At 35.5% G+C, this 24681-nt stretch overlaps 1 protein-coding gene across 1 annotated transcript; it reads right to left on the bottom strand.

Annotated features, from left to right (window-relative positions):
* Positions 1–21150: 21150 nt before the first annotated feature.
* LOC131645255 (uncharacterized) lies at positions 21151–24150 on the bottom strand. The gene is made up of 4 exons (XM_058915928.1): positions 24032–24150; positions 22400–23945; positions 21652–22322; positions 21151–21552 (listed from the first exon to the last, which is right to left on the bottom strand). The coding sequence occupies exons 1-4, from the start codon at positions 24148–24150 to the stop codon at positions 21153–21155; spliced, it is 2736 nt and encodes a 911-aa protein (XP_058771911.1). The 3' UTR covers positions 21151–21152.
* Between the last annotated feature and the right edge of the window lie 531 nt (positions 24151–24681).

A 24681-nucleotide genomic window follows, 5' to 3' on the forward strand; every position in this document is an offset into this window, starting at 1 on the left:
GATAGAATGAACATAAATGGAGATTTTCCATCGAACATGTTGATTCTTTGTGGAAGTAATTGGGAAAGATCAAGTACTTTGATAAAATAATTGTTTAGACTCAAGAAGTGCTTGAGATAGTATATAATGGTTATGAGAAATTTGAAGCAAAACTCATAAATGCCTAAATAGCCACATTTAAGGAGTCAAAATTGTAAGATTTTGTTCTATACTCCATTGAAATGTAGAGAAATATTGCAAGATAGATATGAAATATTCTAGAGAAATACTATGACGGTGGAGAAAAAGTGAAGTGAGTAAAGCTTCAATCTTTATGGAGAAAGTATGACTAGATGGCTGATAAGTTGTGTTTTTATATGTTTTTAAGCATTTGAGCTTATAGTTTTTCTAGTACTTTTTTATGTGTTTTAAGGTGATCTATTGAATTGGAATTATATTAAACAAGTGATTTCAAACACAGTATAGAAGATAATTATGGTATTCAAAATTTATGATTAATTTAAAATTAATTATTAAAAAGAATAAAAAGAATAAGTTGTGTTAGTATAATTAAAGGATAATGCTTAATCTCGCAAATTATGTTTCACGAAAAAATCACGAAAGCAATAAACTCAAATCCACACAACATGCTTTTTATTAAAGCTGAAGGTAATGGTTTAATGCTTTTTTAGCTGATTTTTTACAATTTTTTGACAAATTTGAGAGTAAAGCATAATAGATTATTGAAGTACATGACAAAATTTTTGGGTTGAAATGATGATAGGTTTACTAGACAACCAGATAGGTTTACTCAGTTATATGGTACTCCCTCCATTCTTTATTATAAGCAAAATTTCACTTATACATTTAATAATTAATGTATCTAGACTACATATAGTCCTAATACATTAATGATTAAGTGTATCTAAAAAGTGAAATTTTGCTTATAATAAAAAATGGAGAGAATATTTACTAGGCAACACAGTTGTATGGTATAAACTATGGTTAAGACAATAACCATTATTTTTTATATTTTAATTTAAAAAATAACTCAATGTTGGTATACGTAGTGAACTTTTTTTTATTTAACGAGTCTAAAACTATTTTCGTGATATTCGTCTGCATTGCGGTTCGCTATATATAGCACTGCTCATAGTTAAAAATAGAGAAAGAATTATAAAAGAAAATAAATCTCTAAAAATAAATAAAAATTACAAAAAAAATATTGAGGTATGGTTTGTTATCCAATAAAAGAGTTTAACACTACAAAAAAACTCATCTCCAGCGACATATTTAGCGACGTGGAGAAAACGTGGCTAATAAATTCTTGTTGCGACGTGAATACAACGTCGCCACCTATATTTTAATATTAATTTACTTTACAGTATTAAAGTGGTTGGGAGTCAGACATGGGTTTGTGTGAAAAACAGTTGCGACGTGAGTTGCACGTCGCTACATTAATTACATAAATTAATTCATCACACCCCATAACGTTCAAATGAGGGAATATTCAAAATTTTGAAAAAATTTGTGGTGACGTTATTGTCACGTCGCTACATTTATAATTCAAAATGGGGGGAAACATGATTTGACAGAGTGACAGCGTAAGTGACCGTTGATTAATTAAATATTACCGTTTGCTTGTTGCGACGTGTTTAGCACGTGGCAAATAGCGATGTTTGATGCACGTCGCAACAATGTGTATTAATGCAACCAATTCACTTCACTTCCCCACACCTTCGTTTCAAATCCATTTTCGTTTCAGCAACTCTACCCCAAAACCAAAACCAGCAACCTTCCTCTCAATTTCATTTTCATTTCATCAACAATTTCGTTTCAGCAATATTTTTTTGACATCTTGGGTAATTAAGAGGTTGCATCAGTATTATGAGCTAATTTTATTCTTGATTCTGTTTTTAATTTTTTATTTTTTTTGGTATAGATTTAGATTTGAAGAAGGAGGAGGAGAACAATTTCGTTTCAGCAATATTTTTTTGACATCAAATGTAATTAAGAGGTTGCATCAGTATTATGAGCTAATTTTATTCTTGATTCTGTTTTTAATTTTTTATTTTATTTTTGGTATAGATTTAGATTTGAAGAAGGAGGAGGAGAGTAAATTGAAGAAGGAGGAGGAGAGTAAATTGAAGAAGGAGGAGTAGATTGAAGAAGAGGTAAGTAAATAAAATAGATTTTTAATGTGATTTATAATGATTTTTGGTATAGATTTATAATGTGATTTTTTTTAGTAGATTTATTAAGATAATATGTATGTGTTTGTATAGATTTTTTAGTAGATTTATTAAGATAATATGTATGTGTTTGTATAGATTTTTTATTAAATTTATTAAGATATGTATGTGTTTGTATAGATTTATAATGTGTTTTTATATATTGTAAAACTATTAGAAAAAAATTGATATATTAAAATTGTTATATCTTAAAAAATAAAATAGAATATAGTGAATAAAATAAAAACGAAAATTAAATATATTTTTTATTAATATTTTTAAAACTATTAGAAAAAAAATTGATATATTAAAACTATTATTAAAATTATTATATATTATTATTATTATTAAAACGTATTTTTTGTTTAATATTTTATAATATATAAAATAGATTATTATAAATATTAATATAATTTTAAAAAGAATATAATAGTTATATATATTATAAAATTTTCATTTTTAAGAATATAATTTAGATATATATTATAAAGTTCTCACTTTAAAAAATAGATTATTATAACTTAAACAAATTTTATATATTCAAAACTAATATAATAGTTATATATCATTTTTAATTTTTAATTTTTTAATAGATTTATTAAGATAATATGTATGTGTTTGTATAGGTTTTTTAATAGATTTTTGTTTTTTTGTATAGATTATAGTATATTTTAAAAAAATAGAATATGTATTATATTTATATATTTTAAAAAGAATTTTTATATATGTTATGTATATCATATATTTAATAAAAACATTTTTTATTTTTATTTTTTATTTTGTTCTTATATAATAGATTTAAAACTGAATTTGTATATATGTTATAAAAACATAATATGTATGTGTTTGTATATTTCCAAATATAATAGTAATATTTCTTATTTCTTATTTTTTATTTTTATTATTATGTGTGTAACAAAAACATAATATGTTTATTTTTATTAAATAATATTTTCAATATATGTAGTTTAAAATGTGTAGTTAAAAAAAATAATTATTGTATGGTTAAAGATGTTCAATATAACGTGTGTAGTTAAAAATATTAGTAGTATTGTTATTAAATAATATTTTTAAGAATAGTAAATATTAACTAGTATACGTTTAAGAATAATATTATCGGTATTATCGATAATACTAACTCAAAATGACAATGATTGTATAAATGTGCAGTATAGAATATTATCGGTATTATCGTAGTTGGATGTACGATAGAACATTTCCAGGAAGAATGGGACTTAAACCCAATTTTATAGTAGGAGTTGAAGGGTTTATCAGTTGGGCGTTTGCTCAGGAATTATGTCGAAGCGAAGGAGGAGTTAGGTGTCCCTGTCTTAAATGTGAATGTAGACCAATAATTAGTGACCCACAGAAAATAACAGCTCATTTGCATAGAAGGGGTTTCATAGCAAATTATTGGGTTTGGACGTTTAACGGTGAAGAACTGCCTAGTAACGTACCAGAGACTAGCAACTCTCATGCTTCAAGTAGTCGGCCGCCTGTGGAATATGAGGAAAACTTTAATCTGATTGGTGACATGGTTGAGGATGCTTTTGGTGTGAACGTGACTTATGATGAGCCTGAAGATTTGGTGGGGTAGAGATGCCGAATGAGGAAGCGCAGAAATTTTATCAGTTGTTGAATGAGATGAATACACCATTGTTTGATGGATCGTCTGACTCAAAGTTATCAATGTGTGTGAGATTGTTGGCCGCCAAGGCAAATTGGAATGTTCCTGATAAGTGTTTGGAATTCTTCGTAAAGATGATGTTGGACTCAACTGCAATGAAAGACAACTTGCCTACAACATTTTATGAAGCAAAGAAGTTGGTGTCGAAGTTGGGCTTAAGAGTAAGAAAGATTGATTGTTGCATTAATGGTTGTATGTTGTTATACGACAATGAGTTTGGTACTCAAGATGGGTTGTTGGAGGAATGTAAGTTTTGTATGAGTCCAAGATATAAAGTTCCAAGTAGAGCCGTTAACACTAATCAAGACCGTGTAGCAGTAAAGTCCATGTTTTATCTTCCGATAATACCAAGGTTAAAAAGAATGTTTGCTTCAATGCACAGTGCAAGTCAAATGACATGGCATCACACAAATAACACAAGTCCAGGCACTATGCGGCATCCATCTGATGGCGAGGCATGGAAGCACTTTGATCGGATGCATCCTGATTTTGCCGCAGAACCTAGAAATGTCAGGTTGGGATTATGAAGGATAGAAAAACACTTAGAAAGGGGGGGTTTGAATAAGTGTAGCTTTAAAAAACTTGACAGATAAAAATAAATTGCACAGTTATTTTTATCCTGGTTCGTTGTTAACTAAACTACTCCAGTCCAGCCCCGCAGAGATGATTTACCTCAACTGAGGATTTAATCCACTAATCGCACGGATTACAATGGTTTTCCACTTAGTCCGCAACTAAGTCTTCTAGAGTATCCTGATTACAACCTGATCACTCCAGGAACAACTGCTTAGACACAAGCTAAGACTTTCTTAGAGTATCCTGACCACCACGTGATCACTCTAATTACAACTGCTTAGACACAAGCTAAGACTTCCTAGAGTATTCTGATCAACACTTGATCACTCTAGTTCCTTACAACTTAATGTAATCTAATAAGAGTTTTACAATGCTTCTTAAAAGCTATAATCACAAACTGTGATATTTCTCTTAACGTTTAAGCTTAATCTCACTAAAATATTACAACAGCAATGTAGTGAGCTTTGATGAAGATGAAGATTCTGAGCTTTGATTTGAACAGCGTTTCAGCAAGTTAATATGAGTTGTTTTGTTCCAGAATCGTTAACCTTGCTTCTCATCAGAACTTCATATTTATAGGCGTTTGAGAAGATGACCGTTGAGCGCATTTAATGCTTTGCGTGTTCCGTACAGCTTTGCATTTAATGTTTCACGCTTTTGTCAACTACCTCGAGCCTTGTTCACGCTGTGTCTACTGACGTTGCCTTTAGTAGCTTCTAACGTTCCTTTTGTCAGTCAGCGTAGCCTGCCACTTGTACTTTCTTCTGATCTGATGTTTGTGAATACAACGTTTGAATATCTTCAGAGTCAAACAGCTTGGTGCAAAGCATCTTCTGATCTTCTGACCTTGAAGTGCTTCTGAGCGTGATACCATCAGAACTTCAGTGCTTCTGATCTCATGTTCTTCTGATGCTTCCATAGACCCATGTTCTGATTCTGCTTCGACCATCTTCTGATTTCTTGCCAGACCATGTTCTGATGTTGCATGCTGAACCTTCTGAGTCAAAGCTTCTGAGCGCTGATTTATGCATACTCTTTATATATTTCCTGAAAAGGAAATTGCATCGGATTAGAGTACCATATTATCTTAAGCAAAATTCATATTATTGTTATCATCAAAACTAAGATAATTGATCAGAACAAATCTTGTTCTAACAATCTCCCCCTTTTTGATGATGACAAAAACATATATAAATGATATGAATTTGCGATCAGAAAGAGCAGACGGCAAAAAACAAATTACACAGCTATAGCATAAGCATGTGAATATGTCTCCCCCTGAGATTAACAATCTCCCCCTGAGATAAATAATCTCCCCCTGAAATAAATACTCGAAGAACTTTAATAAAAGACTTCCCTGATTATTTCGGTAGAGACGATCACATAAGCTTCTGTCTTTAGAGAATTCATAGCTTCTGACTTCTACTTCCATTGGACAGCTTCAGAACTTGAATTTCTTTAGATCCCTAGAACACTCACAGCTTCTGATTCCTGCTTCCATCTAGGACAGCTTCAGAACTTGAATTTCTTTGGTCTTCAGAACATTCACAGCTTCTGATTTCTGCTTCCATCTAGGACAGCTTCAGAACTTGAATTTCTTTGATCTTCAGAACATTCACAGCTTCTGATTTCTGCTTCCATCCAGGACAGCTTCAGAACTTGAGTTTTCTGGATCTTTAGAACATTCACAGCTTCTGATTTCTGCTTCCCTCGGATAGCTTCAGAGCTTTGAATTTCTACCAACATCACTTCATGCTAGATTTGTATCAGAACATTGTTGAATGTACCAGAGCATCATCAGAGCATCTCTACATCCTGAAATGTTACAGAACAAAAACTAAACGACAAAAGTCAGCATGAACGAGTCAGAACATAAAATGTATATTAGAATACATGATATGTATCAGAGCCATATAGGCTAAAATAATGTATCAGAGCAAATAGAATTTTGTCAAAGCAAATAGACAAATTTTGGATTAAATTCTATTATCAGTGCTTCTGATTCTGAAGCTTGACAGCACTCAGCTTGCTTCAGTTTCCATAAGCTTATTCGTTTTACAGAATAACGCTTCTGATGGTTTTGCTTCTTGTGTTTGCTTTGAAGATTTTCTTCACTTCTTTATACCTGCAAAACACTTAAACCAAATAGAACTTGCAGTTCTTGTTAGTGAAAGCAACTGATTAAATCAAATCATTTATCACATATTTCTCCCCCTTTTTGTCATATCATCAAAAAAAAGAAAAGATTCAGAGACAAACAAAAAGAAACACACGGAGGAAAAGGATGATTTCATTTAAGTTCAAACAACAGGTACAGAAGTACACGCAGAGAAGAAAGACAAGATGCACAAAAACAGATGCAGCAAAAAGAAAGAAACAACACAGACTCAATCTAAGATGACCCTAGCTTTGACAGGATCTTGGCCAGCATCTCTTGAATTTCATTGTTGTGTCCATCTTGCCTCACCATGAAAGTTCTAAACTCAGCATTGAGTGAGCTTTGCTCATCCTGTCTCTTCTGAATTTCTTCCAGAGTCCTTGCAAGACGAGAAGATTGATCAGAAGAAGTTTCACCACTTTCAACCACAGGAAGAGAAACTTGATCTGTAGCTTCCATGGATAGATCATTTGCAGGGATTTCCTCAACAGGATCTGATTCAGCAACATGATCTTCAACATCTGCTTCTTGAATAGAAGCATCTCCATATTCTGCAGCAGGAATTTCCGAGTCTCCATTCTCAAGTGCCTGAAGAATGGCAGCTAGATTCCTGGGAGCAGAAGGACCTTCAACTTCTGGTGGGTCAACAACTTCCGGAATGACCAAGCTTGGGTCTTTCTTAGAAGGGTTTTCCCTCAGATAGTTAAAGAGAGTCTTGAAGTCTCCAAGCAGAACAGGATGATCAGGAATAAAGATAACCATATCCCTGCATGGATTTGCTTCCATTGCAGCATCCAGTCTTAATTGTTCCATCTCATCCACAAAGGGTTTCTCCTCAGAAGGGGTTGGGGGAAGAATACTTAAAGGTGTGGGATTTAAAATAGGAGAGGAGAAGGATGATGGAGAAGGATTTGGTAAGGTGAAGTTTATTTTTGGTTCAGATGGAGGTGATTGGAAAGATGGTTTAGGGACAGAAGGAGGTGGAGTAAAAACCTGCCTGGAGGTTTGTACAGAAGAAGAGGATCTGGTTCTGCGAAAGGAATCTCTGATCCTTTTATCTCTTCTTTCTTCAGAGTTCACCTTGTCAGGATCAAAGGTGACTCTCAACTTCTTGGCTTCCTTAGCCTCATCTTCTCGGGCTTTTCTTTTAGACCTAGCCTTTTGTTCCTTCTGATCCTTCTTTAAAAGGTCAGCCTTGGACGGAAGTATTCTGCCACGGATCCAAGCAGGATCAATATCTGATTGCTTCCTAACACAATCTTCCAGGTATAGCTTGACAGTCTGATGCAGTTCTTCTTGAAACAAGGGGGCAAAACCCTCAACAGCAACTCTTCTTGAGAGAATGTCAGGAAAGCTTGAGCATACGGAAGGTACACTTTGAATGAGTTCTAATCTGAACAAATCCACACCATTGAAAATGGGACCTTGAACTACTCCAAGCAAATGGGATGCATTGAGTTTTCTGATGGAGTCCAGCACTTTGCTTTCAATCAGAATATCTGAAATCATTCTTCCAAAAGGAATAGTCGTTCTTGAGATATGAGGGTACTTCGCCCTTTCGTCTTCTCTTGACTCAAAGATAGAAGTCTTCAGATTCTCAAACAGAATATGGGAGATGTTGATTTCAGTCTTTTTGCCAATGCAGAAAAGAGTATACTTGTGATCCGGACTGATGTAGGAGGAGGAGAGCATCCTTTTTCTGTGATGAAGAGAACCCAGAATAATCTCAGCCCATACTCTATAAAACGGCCTTAAGGTGCCTGTGTTATTAGAGTCAATTCCACAAGTCTGAGAGATTTGTTGTTCAACTTTAGACCAATCAACTGATGCATGTCGAAAACCAGTCCAGCCTTCTTCATCATTCAGATTGTACAGCTTCCTGATGAGCTTTTCAGTGATAACCACTTCATGCCCTAGCACGAATGAAATGATGGCAGTTGGGGTAACCGTTGCATGTACCCAGAAATCCTTCACAAGTTCAGGATAAATTGGACCAACCAATCTATCAAGATACTTAGACCATCCTTGCTCAAATATTCTTGCATCACACTTAAAGCCATTCGCTTTAAGATTGTTTAAGTCCACAGCAGTTTCACATAAAACTTCCAGTTCTTTCGTGGGTATTAAGCAAGTTTTCAAAGGAGCATACTCATATTTGCTTAGAAGGATCTGTGTAGAGGTGAGGTTTTCTTTTGAGTTTGATGAACAAGAAGATGAGTTCATGATGATTATGCTTTGAGATCAAAATCAAAAACTAGAAAAAAAATGCAACGAGGGGGATGCACAAGAGAGAGAGAAAGAGAGAGAAAGAGAGAATGAAGATGAAGCGGGTTATTTAAAAGATTTGAAAACAAAGAAATCATTATACATTTAATGAGAAATGACATTAGGAGAGAGAACATGGTAAATGAAATGATTTAAAAACAGTTACCTAGGTCGGCGTCTTTTCAACTGCACGCTTTGTACTAACCGCACAGACACGTGTTCATCATCAGATAATGGATGTCAGTTGTAGAATATGAATAGACTTTACGCCTTTTGATTCTGATCACTGCTTCTGATTGATCAAGTTTCTCTTCTGGAAACACTTTTTCTGAAGTGTGCTGATGTAAATCTGAATGATCTTCTGATCCATTCCTTCTGATATACACAGCTTCTGAAGATTCACTTCTTTGTTCTGCAGCTTCTGATAAGACAAAACTGTATCTGCAGAAATTCTTAAGCTGCTTTGTTTCATCAGAAACAAGTTTATCATCAAACCAGATATTTATTGATTCAACCACAATCAATGTTTCAATATTGTATATTCTATAGCATTTAGAGCATTCAGAATAATCAAGAACGAAACACCATTGCTTTAGAAACAAACAAAACAGATGGTTCCAAGACTAATAAACTTTCTTTTCTGATCTCCTACAAACATAGTTTCTTCAACAGATTTAAGTGCCAGAACTTGGAAGACAGTCCTTCTTCCCTTCAAGTGTTGAGACCAACTTGAATCCAGGTGACACGACATGTTGACTTTTATCTTCTTTGTCTCCAAGAGAATCTGCAAAAGAAGTAGTCTTTTTCTTTGGTACCCACATCTTCTTGGGTCCTTTCTTGTTAGTTCTCCTCAAGTTCTGGTGGAACTTGGGTTTAGCAAAATATTTAACAGGAGGAACAAAATGATACTTCTTATTCTGAGTTTCATGATATTTCCTAGGTTGTGTCACATGCTTCTTAGTGTGTGTAACGTGAAAGCTTTGTGCATGTGATGTGTGCCTAATATCATGTGAGTGGCCATACTTGAACTGATCATACAATGGCTTGTATGTGATTTTCATCTTATCAACAGGTTCAAGTTTGTATGGGGTTTCACCCTCATAACCAATGCCTACTCTATTATTTCCAGACACAACATATATCATAGAAGCAAGTTGACTTCTGCCTATGCTTCTAGATAAAAATTTTCTGAAGCTCAAGTCATATTCTTTCAGAATATGATTCATGCTAGGAATGGCTTTTTCTGTTTCAGAAGGAGATCCACTGTTTTTGGATAAGTTTAAAACTTTTTCCTTTAGTTCAGAATTTTCCAATTCCAGCTTCTTAGTTTCAAATTCAAATTGCCTCTTCAGCTTTTTGTATTTGATACTAAGATGAGCTTTGAGTTCCAGAAGTTCTGTTAGACTGGAAACTAACTCTTTTCTAGATAGTTCAGAAAATACCTCTTCAGAATCTGATTCTGATGTAGATTCTGATCCATCATCTTCTGTAGCCATCAGCGCAAAGTTGGCCTGCTCATCTTCAGAGTCTGAATCATCTTCTGATTCATCCCAGGTTGCCATAAGACCTTTCTTCTTATGAAACTTCTTCTTGGGATTCTCCTTCTGAAGTTTCGGACACTCATTCTTGTAATGTCCAGGCTCATTGCACTCATAGCAGACAGCCTTCTTCTTGTCAGATCTTCTGTCATCAGAAGATTCTCCACGTTCAAATTTCTTTGAACTTCTGACGCCTCTGAACTTCCTTTGCTTGTTCTTCCAGAGTTGATTTAGCCTTCTGGAGATCAAGGACAATTCATCTTCTTCTTCAGATTCTGATTCCTCCGAATCTTCTTCTCTTGCCTGAAAAGCGTTAGTGCATTTTTTAACATTAGATTTTAATGCAATAGACTTACCTTTCTTTTGAGGCTCGTTTGCGTCCAGCTCGATTTCATGGCTTCTCAAGGCACTGATAAGCTCTTCCAAAGAAACTTCATTCAGATTCTTTGCAATCTTGAATGCAGTTACCATTGGACCCCATCTTCTGGGTAAGCTTCTGATAATCTTCTTTACATGATCAGCCTTGGTGTAGCCTTTATCCAGAACTCTCAATCCAGCAGTAAGAGTTTGAAATCTTGAAAACATCCTTTCAATGTCTTCATCATCCTCCATCTTGAAGGCTTCATACTTATGGATTAGTGCAAGAGCTTTGGTCTCCTTGACTTGAGCATTTCCTTCATGAGTCATTTTCAAGGACTCATATATGTCATGGGCCGTTTCCCTGTTAGATATCTTCTCATACTCAGCATGAGAGATAGCATTCAGCAAAACAGTCCTGCATTTGTGATGATTCTTGAAATCTTTCTTTTGATCATCATTCATTTCGCTTCTCGTGAGCCTTACACCAGTAGCTTTAACAGGATGTTTGTAACCATCCAACAGAAGATCCCATAGATCAGCATCTAGACCAAGAAAGTAACTTTCGAGTTTATCTTTCCAGTATTCAAAGTTTTCACCATCAAATACTGGTGGTCTAGTATAACCATTGTATTTCTCAGCTGAGCCAGATGTAGATGGAGTTGGATTTGCTTGAGATTCACCAGCCATCTTTTACTGAAGCGTTTTTCTCTTCCTGAATCTTTTCTAAACACTGTTAAGTGTTTGCACCTTAGAACCGGCGCTCTGATACCAATTGAAGGATAGAAAAACACTTAGAAAGGGGGGTTTGAATAAGTGTAGCTTTAAAAAACTTGACAGATAAAAATAAATTGCACAGTTATTTTTATCCTGGTTCGTTGTTAACTAAACTACTCCAGTCCACCCCCGCAGAGATGATTTACCTCAACTGAGGATTTAATCCACTAATCGCACTGATTACAATGGTTTTCCACTTAGTCCGCAACTAAGTCTTCTAGAGTATCCTGATCACAACCTGATCACTCCAGGAACAACTGCTTAGACACAAGCTAAGACTTTCTTAGAGTATCCTGACCACCACGTGATCACTCTAATTACAACTGCTTAGACACAAGCTAAGACTTCCTAGAGTATTCTGATCAACACTTGATCACTCTAGTTCCTTACAACTTAATGTAATCTAATAAGAGTTTTACAATGCTTCTTAAAAGCTATAATCACAAACTGTGATATTTCTCTTAACGTTTAAGCTTAATCTCACTAAAATATTACAACAGCAATGTAGTGAGCTTTGATGAAGATGAAGATTCTGAGCTTTGATTTGAACAGCGTTTCAGCAAGTTAATATGAGTTGTTTTGTTCCAGAATCGTTAACCTTGCTTCTCATCAGAACTTCATATTTATAGGCGTTTGAGAAGATGACCGTTGAGCGCATTTAATGCTTTGCGTGTTCCGTACAGCTTTGCATTTAATGTTTCACGCTTTTGTCAACTACCTCGAGCCTTGTTCACGCTGTGTCTACTGACGTTGCCTTTAGTAGCTTCTAACGTTCCTTTTGTCAGTCAGCGTAGCCTGCCACTTGTACTTTCTTCTGATCTGATGTTTGTGAATACAACGTTTGAATATCATCAGAGTCAAACAGCTTGGTGCAAAGCATCTTCTGATCTTCTGACCTTGAAGTGCTTCTGAGCGTGATACCATCAGAACTTCAGTGCTTCTGATCTCATGTTCTTCTGATGCTTCCATAGACCCATGTTCTGATTCTGCTTCGACCATCTTCTGATGTCTTGCCAGACCATGTTCTGATGTTGCATGCTGAACCTTCTGAGTCAAAGCTTCTGAGCGCTGATTTATGCATACTCTTTATATATTTCCTGAAAAGGAAATTGCATTGGATTAGAGTACCATATTATCTTAAGCAAAATTCATATTATTGTTATCATCAAAACTAAGATAATTGATCAGAACAAATCTTGTTCTAACAGATTATGCTCTGATGGATTTACTCCATATGTCCAAGGGTCGGGAACTGCATATTCTCGTTGGCCAGTTATTGTAACCCCTTACAACCTCCCTCCTGAGATGTGCATGACAAAACCATACATATTTTTGACATGCGTCATTCCAGGACCTTCGAGTCCAAAAGCAGGAATTGATGTGTATTTACAACCTTTAATTGATGATTTGAAGAGATTGTGGATTGGAGAATGGACTTATGATATATCACGTAAAGAAAACTTTACAATGCGAGCTTCATTGATGTGGACCATCAACGACTTTCCAGCATATGGCATGTTGTCTGGTTGGGGTACGCATTGAAAAATGGGTTGTCCGCATTGCATGGGAAACAACAAAGGGTTCACGTTGGATAAAGGTGGGAAAAGCTCGTGGTTTGACTGTCACCGCAGATTCCTACCACGAAATCACTCCTATAGAAGAAACATGACAAACTTTAAAAAAGATGTACGAGTGAAAGATGCGCCTCCGCCTCGATTGTCACCATGGGCTATATGGGAAAAAGTTAGTGAGCTACCAAAATTTACAGATACTGGCAAAGAATGCCGAATTGAAGGATATGGAGTCACGCACAATTGGACAAAAAGAAGTATATTTTGGGACCTCCCGTATTGGAAGGATAACTTGTTGCGCCATAATCTAGATGTTATGCATATTGAGAAGAATTTTTTTGATAATGTATTTAACACAGTGATGGATGTGAAAGGCAAAACGAAAGATAATGAAAAGGCCAGACAAGACATGGAAAAATGGTGTAACAGAAGAGAGTTGGAGTTGAGGCCTCTACCGAATGGAAAGTTATTAAAACCCAAGGCTTGTTTCACTCTGACTTCCCAAGAAGCTAAAGCTGTTTGTCGATGGCTAAAAGATTTGAGAATGCCCGATGGCTATTCATCAAATTTATCAAGGTGTGCTGACCCTAACACTGGGAAGTTGCATGGAATGAAAAGTCACGATTGTCACATTTTCATGGAACAATTGTTACCAATTGCATTTGGCTCGCTACCCAAACATGTTCTTGATCCACTAACTGAAATTAGTCAGTTTTTTAGAGATATTTGTGCGTCATCTTTAAAAGTGGAAGACATCATGAAGTTGGACCAAAACATTGCAATCATTCTTTGTAAGTTGGAACAAGTATTTCCGCCTGGTTTCTTTGACTCCATGGAACATTTACCTGTGCATCTTGCATATGAAGCTTTTCTTGGTGGACCAGTTCAATATAGGTGGATGTATCCGTTTGAAAGGTTCATGGGTGATTCAAAGCGATCAGTGAAGAATAAAGCAAGAGTTGAAGGTTCTATATGTGCACATTACCTGCATCGAGAAACATCACATTTTTGCAGTCATTATTTCAATCACTTGATGTTAACTCCTAGAACCATACGGAATCCGGTAAATGTCAACCAGAGGAGTCAATTCACCTTATCGGTATTCGGTCTTCCAGGTCGACCTTCTGGAAAGAAGAGTGTGCATTGGTTGACCCAGAAAGAAATGCAATCCGCACATGTCCATGTCTTGATCAACTGCGTTGAAGTTAAACAATACCTTGAGTAAGTTTACCCAATAGTTTTTTTTACCTTTGTTGACAATGTCTGTATACCAAACTTATTTAACTTATGCTGTATATTTTGTAGGGAATTTAACAATGCCTATTTTCATAGTACCGGTGTACAGTCAACATCCGGCGTCATTCATGCTCAATTTCCCTTATGGTTCAAGCAAAGATTGTCTACCGTGTTTCCACCAACTCCAGAAATACTCCATTTGAGAAACTTAGCAGAAGGCCCTATCCAAAGCGCAAATGATTGGCACACATACTTCGTGAACGGATATAAGTTTCACACTGAGGCATGGACCGAAGGGAAAAAAACCATAAACAGTGGTGTATTTGTAAAAGGAGTTACAGATGGTGGTGAAGATGACTTTTATGGAGTTATTAAACATATCTACGAGTTGGTATACCATTACTTGGATTCAGAAAATAAAGTTGTCTTGTTTTATTGTGAATGGTATGATCCAAGTAGAGGCACCAAAATAGACAGGTCATACGGTACTGTTGAGATTCAAATGAACCGGAAATACAAAGAGTATGATCCTTTCATAATGTCAAATATTGTTAGGCAAGTTTATTATGTACCTTATCCTTCATTTGTGACACGTAAAAGAGGATGGTGTGTTGTAATAAAAACAAAACCCCAAGGTCATATTGAAAACGGAGATCAAGTAGAAGATGTTGCCTATCAAGTTAATGATGTTGATCAAATTAATGAAGTGGTTGCAGCTGAAGACATTACAAGTTTGAATGACACAACTGTTGAGGGACATCAAGTTGATGCATCTATATTGTTGGTTGAAAATAATGTGGATGAAGAGAATGATGAAGAGTTTGAATCCGATGACAATAATGAAGAGAATGACGAAGAGAATGATGAAGAGAATGACGAATAGAATGACGAAGAGAATGATGAAGAGAATGATGAAGAGAATGATATGGATAACGAAGATGAAGAATAACTAAACATTGAATGTAATATCTAATTATGTGTTAAGTAATATCTAATTATGTGTTAAAGAATAACTATTTATGTGTTAATGAATATCTATTTATGTGTTAATGAATATCTATTTATGTGTTAATGAATATATATTGATCTTAATGAATTTATTATCTTTGTTGGTGAATAATAAAATAGGTAACATGCCACCTAAGAGTAAAGATAGTGGTAGGAAGTTCCAACGTCCGAGGATAGTAGTATGTGACGCGCCTCACACAGCAGCGTGTCCCCGCCCTCAGAGTCATGTTGATCCTATGTCTCTAGCCAGTACTCAGGCTTTTACCCCATTACTCTCCTCCCACACATTCCCGTCTGGGGTACCTGCATCTTTCCAGTACTCAGCGGTACCTCCATCCTTCCAGCATCCTAGTGTGCCATCGTCCTTCCAGCAGGCAGCAGGACCTAGCTTTCCATTCACACATACTGGTGTGCCCCCTCCCAGCTTTCCATTCTCCCATACTGGCATGCCTTCATCCTTCCAGCAGACTGGAGGATCTGGTTTTTCATATCCCATCCTGATGACTTCATCCTTCCAGCAGACGGGAGGGTCCAGCAGTACACGTCCGACACAGGCTGGACGATCTCCTAGTCCACGCCCCACACAGGCTGGACAATCTCCCCGTCCACGTCCCACACAGGCTGGACGATCTCCTAGTCCACGCCCCACACAGGTTGGAGGCTCACGCACCCCACATCCCACACATGTACCAGCACGTGAGGTTGATGAGGCAGTTGATGAGATAGATGGAGCTGATCTTTGTGGGAGGGATGATCCTGATGAGATTCATGTGATTGACGGCAGATTTTGGATTCAGCCCGAAGGAAGCAAGTAAGTTTCCTATTTAAAAACTTTTATAGTATGTATACTTTTTCATTTTTTTTATAAATTTATATCTAACATTTTCATTTTTTGTTTCAGTTTTACGCCGAGTCGGACAGCTGCTAGGGTTGTTAACTATATAATTCAACAGATGTATAAATCAGCTTTTAAGAGCTATGGGGACGTCAAAAATAAAGATGAATGGTTTAGAATGTTTAAGGTATTGTTATTTATATATGTTATGCATTTAATTTATTGTTTTAGTTATAGTTATTTAAATAAAATTCTCATTATAATTACTTAACATTTTATTTTAATGTCATACATTATTGCAGGAGAAATGTGTGTGGGATCCTTTGAGTGAAAAAAGTGTTCAGAAAGTTTTCAACACCAGATGCTCTAAAAGAATGTCTGATATGCTGCGGCGAGTAAGGGAGAATCATGAGCTTCATGGCATCCGTCCTAACTGGATAGGCGAGGAGGTTTTTCATGATCTTGTTACATATTGGAGGAGTCCAGAATTCCGGGCTAAATCAGAAACTTTTAAGAAGATGAGGGCATCTGAAAAGGGCGGTTGTGTCAACACAGTTGGAAGTATTAGCACCGCCGAGCATGCCCGACGATTGGTAAAAATTTTAAATTTTTTAAGTTACATCTTTATTCATAATATATTTTACTAATTATTTTTAATTATATTATTTAGGCTAAGGAGTTGGGGAGAAAACCATTGATGCCTGAGCTGATTTCGAGGACCCGGACAAGGAGATCGGGAGGTTTTGTCGACGAGCGCACGAAGTTGTATCTTGTAAGTGAAATTTACGTTGTTTATTTTTTTTAAATTAATACAAAATTTGTGACGTGAATTTCATGTGGCAATTGATAAATTGCCACATTAAAATCATGTGGCAAATCATAAGTTGTGGCGTGAAAATCACGTGGCAACTTTTTAATATATTTTAATTGACTAATTAAATATGCATTTAAATATTTAACTTACATTTTTTATTGAATATCTGTGCAGGAAGATTATGATAGCCGACTTGCCATTTTTCTGGAAAATAATCCTCAATTCATGCCAGCAGAGGGGGAGCCGCTAAATGCGGATGTTGATCACTATATCTGGTGTGAGGTTATTAAAGAAAAAGGACCTAATGGTTGCTTTTTTGGTGCTGGAAATTTGGCGGCCAGCTATAGACGTGGTGACCGCAATCTGTTTCAAAGACTTCAGGATGGAGAGGGTGGATCGCGTCAACCAAATCTGACACAGGAACAAACTGAATTAGTAAGGCAATTGGCGAGACGCGAAAGTGAGGCCCAGATCGAGATGATGCGGAAGAAGCAGGCTGATATGGAGGAGCAGCATGCGCGACAGATGGAGGGCATTATGAAGAAGCAAGCTGAGATGGAGGAGCAGATGAGACGGTTTATGCAAGGAGGTGGAAATTACAGTAATGCTCCTCCTCAAGAGCCGGAGGATGACGGGGTGGCTGATGATTTTAATCCGGATAATTATTTTCCGGATGATGCCTCTTGAAAACATTTTGTATTTTATTTATTTTTAATTTATTTTTATGTAAAATATTCTACATTTTAATTCATTAAAGTATTAGTTTTAAATTTTTAGTTTTAATTAATTGAATTTATTATATAATGTTTATTATATGAATTTATTTTATACAAATTTATTATATAAATTAGTTTTTATAGATTTTAATATATAAATTTTATTTTATAGGTTTTATTATATAAATTTTATTTTATAAATTTTATTATATAAATTTTATTATATATATTTTATTATATATATTTTATTATATATTAATTAATTATAAAAAATATATAAAACAAAACAAATCTAGCGTGAATTAATTTTTTTTAAAAAAAAAGCATTTAATGTAGCGATGTGGTATACACGTCGCTACATTGGTCAACAAACACACTGTCCCACACCTGCCACGCCTGCTGTGTGTGCAGATAGATGTTCCCCATGCAACCCTGTTGCGACGTGGGAGGCACGTCGCTACTTTCTGACGTTGTCTCCACGTCGCTACAAGTTGCCACTTTGGCTCCTGCGACGTATTCACTCACGTCGCTACTTTTTTGTTGCCACGTGATATTTCATGTTGCGTTGTGCTGATCACGTCGCTGCAGAGGACTTTTTTTGTAGTGTAAAAAATGGGCCATGATGAGCATCATCGTATGTTGAAAAAAAATGGTGAAAACCATCTTCAAGAAAGCCAAGAGAAAATTTGGAAGGTACGTAGCATTATCCAAAAGAGAAAAACTTGCAAGAAATCGCTTTGAATTTATGGAGGTCGCATCCTGAGGAACACTTTCCTATTGTTTTCATTTCAGTATCTTGGATATTCCTTGTTTGTTTTCATTTCCATAATGGAATTAGTTTCTAAACAGGTTGGCATCAGTTAGTTTTCATTATTTTTTTCTTGTCTTCGTTTGGATTTTGATTGGGTATGTGCTAGACTTTGTAAGCATATCTCATTTCATTTTTAGGATCAACTTTATAAAATTTGTTTTAGATTCCATTTATATATATATATATATATATATATATATATATATATATATATATATATATATATATATATTTATTATTCTTTCCTATTTTATTTTTGGCTTAAATGCACTTTTGACCCCCCTATTTTCAATTTTATGAACTTTTGATCCCTCTTTTACCAAATTCGTTATTTTGATCCCCAAACATTCATTATTTTGGCAATTTTGAAGTCCCTCTCCCAAATTGCATATGTGGCACATGAGCTGTCTAAAATTCATTATGCCATGTCATTTCATTTATTTAATTTATAATTTTAAATAGAAAACAATTTATGAATATCCTAAATAACATTAATACTCTTTTTATAAATCAGAAACAAATAATTTCTTCATCTTGTTCGTGACCTACATGTTGCTCGCGACCTCTCTTCCATTTCCAGCAAGATTTCTTCATTTTGTTCGTGACTTTCATCTTCGTTTTCGTTTTCCAGCATATCTTGTCCGTGACTTCTCTTCTTCTTCTCCATGTCTCATTATTCTGAAGCAAGTAGTCGAACAAAATCCCCTTCCGTCCATGGCGAATGTAGGTGTGGTCTTGATGCACCTTTGATGACCTCTTGGACTGATTCAAACCCTGGACGCCGTTTTTACGGGTGTGGGATGTATAAGGTTAGCATTTATTCTTCTATAATTTTTAGTTGTGAGCTAACCCTAAATTCCATCCTAATTTCCCTCTGTAAATTTCTGCAGATCCAGGGGTACAAGAGATGTAATCACTTTGATTGGTATGATGAAGAGATGGGCCCTAGAGCAAAAGAGATGATTTCAACATTAAACCAGAAATTGAAAATTGCCAATTTCAAAATTGATGCAGGGAAGATCCAAGAAGATGAAATGAACAAGAAGATCAGTAATTTGAACATGAAGATAAAGTATTTGAAGATTTCGATTGCGTCTATTGTCGTTTTAGTAGTAGGACTAGTGTTAGGATTTGTAATGAAGTAGTTATGTATCAGTATTAATTTCCAGTTGTAATACTTTATCAATGAGACAAATTGTACTAATATGCTTATCAATGAAATCTGTTTGTTGCACATGTTGTATCATAGTTGGTTGTATCATAGTTATGTGTGCTTATCATTGCCTTTCTGTTTGTTGCATAATCTGTCCATATAATGTGTCCATATAATCTGTATTTTAGAAATTGTGCATATTTGGCTGATGTTGCTGTTAAATTTGGCTGATGTTGCTGTTAAATTTGGCTGATGTTGCTGATATTGTACATGGGAAGTAATTATAAACAGGGGATCAAAACTGTATGAAATGGGGATCTGTATGTGCAACAAACTTCTGAAACATTTTGAGTAGAAGTTTTGCAATTCATGAAATATCCCGAATTTAAAATAGCATAATAGCTGCCTAAGCTGCAAACAACGGGTTTGAAAGATGTTTAGGCTACTGCCTTTAGGATAACATTCATAATGATTTATGGTTAACCATGGTGCTAGAAAAATGCTGTAAAAGCTTCAAAATTAGATGAATGATTAATAGGGTTGCTACTGAATGTTGCATTCATGTGATCCTTAGAATTTTTTTATAGCTACTGAATGTTGCTTTGCTACTGAATGTTGCATTCATGTGATCCTTATAATTTTGCTTTGCTACTGAATGTTGCATTCATGTGATCCTTAGAATTTTTTTATAGCACTGCTTAATTACTATGTCCAGCTTATAAGGATCACTGCTTAATTACTGCTTAATTACTACCAATTTTCTAACACTGTACATACATTCACATAGTAAAATTTGTACCTATTTCCACCAATTCACGAACTTTCTACACATTTTGTAACCTGTGTAAACCATTCATAAATTCTAACACTACCTTCATCTCATGTAAACAAAAAAATTTGTCATTCATTATCAGCTTTTAACCATAACACTAAACATGTAACTAAACAAACTCACAGAATCATGAACTAAAATTTCATCAGATTTTCATTCAACAAAAACCTGCAGAATTTGTGACAGTGTAAAAAGTCAAAATTCCACCAAGTCACTAATTACACAATACAGATTCAAGAACTTGTAAAACCTGCAGATATGTTGTAAGTGTAACTATAAAAAGCTGGACATAGTAATTAGTAGAAAAATTCTAAGGATCACATGTGATCCTTATAATTTTGCTACTGAATGTTGCAATATACATAATAACATCATAACCAGATAAGTACCATGCAATAGTTTCCTGCAATATACATAACAGATTTGTTCATGACAGCTCCAACACTAACCAAATGACTTGCTCAAGACAGTTACCTAACCAAAAAACTTGCTCAAGACAGTTACCTAACCAAAAAACTTGCTCAAGACAGTTACAAACCTAACCAAGATAATTATACTACAGCTGTTCATGACAGTTACAAAAGGTCTATATAGACAACATAATTAGACTATAGCTGTTCATGCTGAGATTGTTGAGTTGGTTGGGGTTCCTGTGATGAGGATCCAATCTCAACTTGACTTGTGTTGGTTTTCTTCTGTTGACCACCCTTTTTAGTCTTGGTATTTCCACCTTTTGGGATGGCTCTGTCAGCTGCCCTCTTTCCCTTGCAACTCCTCTTGTTGTGTCCCATTGCTCCACACTTAGTACATGTGACTGTTGCAAATCTTCTAGGAAGGACATGCGGATTCTTTGGTTCATCATTAGCCTTGTTCCTCATTTTCTTAGGACGACCTATGGCCCTTCTCATAATTGGTGGATTCATTTTAGATTGCTCATCCAAAGGCCAAAGCTGTGGACCATTAGTAGGGTATATAATATGGGAGTAAGTGTTCTTGTAATTACTCTTCCTACAAGAAAACAGTATCACATACAAAGAAACCAGTCATACAGTTAGAAAACAGTAACACATACAAAGAAGGCAATTACATTATAAGACAGTCACATACCTGTAATATTGAGAAACATAATCTTCTGGTTTATTCTTGTGTTGCCACATACATGTAATGGAATGACTGCAAGGGATTCCAGTTAAATCCCATTTCCTACATGCACAAGTCTCATTCTTCAAATTAACCACATAAGTGTCCCTTCCATTAGTCACACCATATATTGCCATGTCATCATCACCATGCCATGTTGGAGTCCAATGTTGTGCATCCTTCTTGTTGGTTTCAAGCACAAGTTGTATTCTGGGGCATATGTCACCACTGTAGTTAGTCATGACTTCCTTTTGCTTAGTTATCCTTTTGGTAAGGTAGTGCTTAATCCCTTCTAACAATGTGATGATTGGTTTATCCCTATATTCTAGAACTGCCCTATTAAAAGCCTCGCACATGTTGTTTACTTGAAGATCACATTTAGAATATGTTTTGAAGTGAGATCTACTCCAATAATGGGCAGGGATATCCATCATATCCTTCCATGCAGATTGCTTCATGCTCTTCATCTTTGCCATTGCCCTTTCCCATGCTGGTACAGTTGTAGCTCTAGCCGCACTCCACATTACCTCTTTGAATTCAAGCCCAGGATTTTTCTTCTTCCAATTCCCATATAGGTGTTTTGCACAAAGGCGTTGCTCAACATGTTCACTCACACTTTGAATAGCAGGTACCAATCCCTAACAAAATAATAGGTCAATTACAGTAACTAAATGGTCAGAAATGGAAGACAATAAAAAGTCAGTTAGAGTTTTACCTTTTGTTGGTCAGAAATGAAAACATAAGCTCTTTTGTTTATAGCTTCTAGGTCTTCCAATAAAAGTTTGATAAACCAATCCCATGAATCTTTTGTCTCAGCTTCCACAACAGCATAAGCAATAGGAAAAATTTTATTGTTTCCATCTCTCCCAACAGCAGCCATAAGTTGTCCTCCAAAGTCACCTTTCAAGAAACAGGCATCCAATCCAATCAATGGTCTACAATAATTTGCAAACCCATATTTGCAAGCCTCTAGACAGACATAAATCCTTTCAAAGACAGGGCCTTCATTTGAAGGAGAACATCTGATGACAACACTGCTATTAGGGTTAGATTTTAGTAACTCTTGGGCATAGCTTCTCAGATGGTTGAATTGGTCCATAGCAGCACCTTGTAACAAATCCATAGCCTTTCTTTTAGCTCTATATGCCTGATCACGAGATATCTTAACTCCCCATTTTTCAATGGCTTGAGCAATCAAACCTGCTGGCTTCATATCAGGGTTGTGCCTAATTATGTGACCAAACTGCTTAGCCAAATAAGTAGTCTTTGCTTGTCTGTTACCTGGAGTTCTGGAACAATTGTGTTCATCATTTAAACTGACTACTTGCCAAAATTGATTCCCAACCCTTTTGCTAATCCTCATGTGAAAATTGCAGCCTTCCATACACTTCATCACCATCTTCTTTGCATCATTTTTCTTAACATGGATATTTTTGTTCATCTTCAAGCCATAATCTGCCACAGCCTGGTGTATCTTTTCTTTGTTACTAAATACCATTCCTAGTTCAAACTTTGAGGTCTCACTTTTAAAAGAGGGAAATTTTTCTTGTTCCTCATCACTACCACTTCCATTAGGTGTTTGTAACACATCAGAGTCATCATCCTCATCAGAATTTCTATCCTTATCACCACCCTCATCACATTGAATTATAGTGGCCCAATCCAAATCCACAGGCTGTTCAACATTCACCTCATTACTAGAACTACTTACCTCACCCTCACTTGCAACATAGTCTCTATCATCATCATCCTCTTGAGTCTGAACATGTTCACTTCCAACATCCTCTTGAGTATCAACATGTTCACCCCCACCTTCAACTTCAGCCTCAACATGTTCCTTTTCAACTTCAACAGGATTACCTAAAATTTCAACATCTGATTCAGCTTCATCATCAGCATAGTTTGGACAGCCATCAACATCATCCTCAACAACAGGAGTCTCTTCTATTGTGTGCTCAACATACACATCCACCAATTCAAAGCCCTTAATATCCTCAACAAACTTAAGAACATCGTTATCACAGTTTAAGGGTCTAAGGCCACGACCAAAGGAAAACCTAGGGTTCCAGTACCACATACATTTGATATTTATATATCCCTCATCCTTAATCAAAGCTTCTAAATCCATGTACGACATGTAGTCCGTATCCCATTCCCAATCCAGTTCAGACACCAAACCATTAACATACCATTTACATGGACTCTCTACTAACTGTCCCCTATGATGAAGCCTTATTTTAACGTAGTTGCTTTTAGATGGTCTGAACAAATAACAAAGGATGAACATTCAGAATACTTAACCAAAGTAAACAATGTTATTTAAGCCTAACGATTTAAGAAAACAAACCTCATACAGAATCGAACATCCTCTTTGCAAGTTGATGATGGTGGAATGTTGTGCGTCGTCTTTGATGATGGTGGTGGAATGTTGCGCGTCGTCTTTGATGATGATGGCGGAATGCTCATCTTCTCCGATGCTTGGGCGAATGGACGAAAACGACGATGAAAATTATCTGGGAGACGTTACAATTTGGGGATGGTTCTGTGTTAGGTTAGGAAACATTTTGGATTTATAAATTATAAATTATATTCAGAAGCAATTTTAGAATTTTAGAATATAAATTATAAATTATAAATTATAAATTAAATAAATGAAATGACATGGCATAATGAATTTTAGACAGCTCATGTGCCACATATGCAATTTGGGAGAGGGACTTCAAAATTGCCAAAATAATGAAAGTTTGGGGATCAAAATAACGAATTTGGTAAAAGGGGGATCAAAAGTTCATAAAATTGAAAATAGGGGGGTCAAAAGTGCATTTAAGCCTTTATTTTTTTTAATCTATATTATAACCAAAAAAAATTAGATAGCCTCCACTCCACTGTATTTTCATATAATCTTATATCATTCAGTTTCCACTAATTTTTACATGTTACCAACTAATGATAACTTCTTTTTTTATTTTTGTTTAATAAAACACTAAATCTTTATAT

This window comes from Vicia villosa, linkage group LG1 (assembly GCF_029867415.1).
Source record: "Vicia villosa cultivar HV-30 ecotype Madison, WI linkage group LG1, Vvil1.0, whole genome shotgun sequence".
Classification (NCBI taxonomy): Eukaryota; Viridiplantae; Streptophyta; class Magnoliopsida; order Fabales; family Fabaceae; genus Vicia; species Vicia villosa.

Coding starts and splice junctions, on each gene's coding strand:
- LOC131645255 (XM_058915928.1), bottom strand. CDS start 24,150: ATGAGCATTCCGCCATCATCATCAAAGACGACGCGCAACATTCCACCA. Junction 23,946..24,031: donor GATGTTCGATTCTGTATGAG/GTTTGTTTTCTT, acceptor TTATTTGTTCAG/ACCATCTAAAAGCAACTACG. Junction 21,553..21,651: donor TATGTTTCTCAATATTACAG/GTATGTGACTGT, acceptor GTTTTCTTGTAG/GAAGAGTAATTACAAGAACA.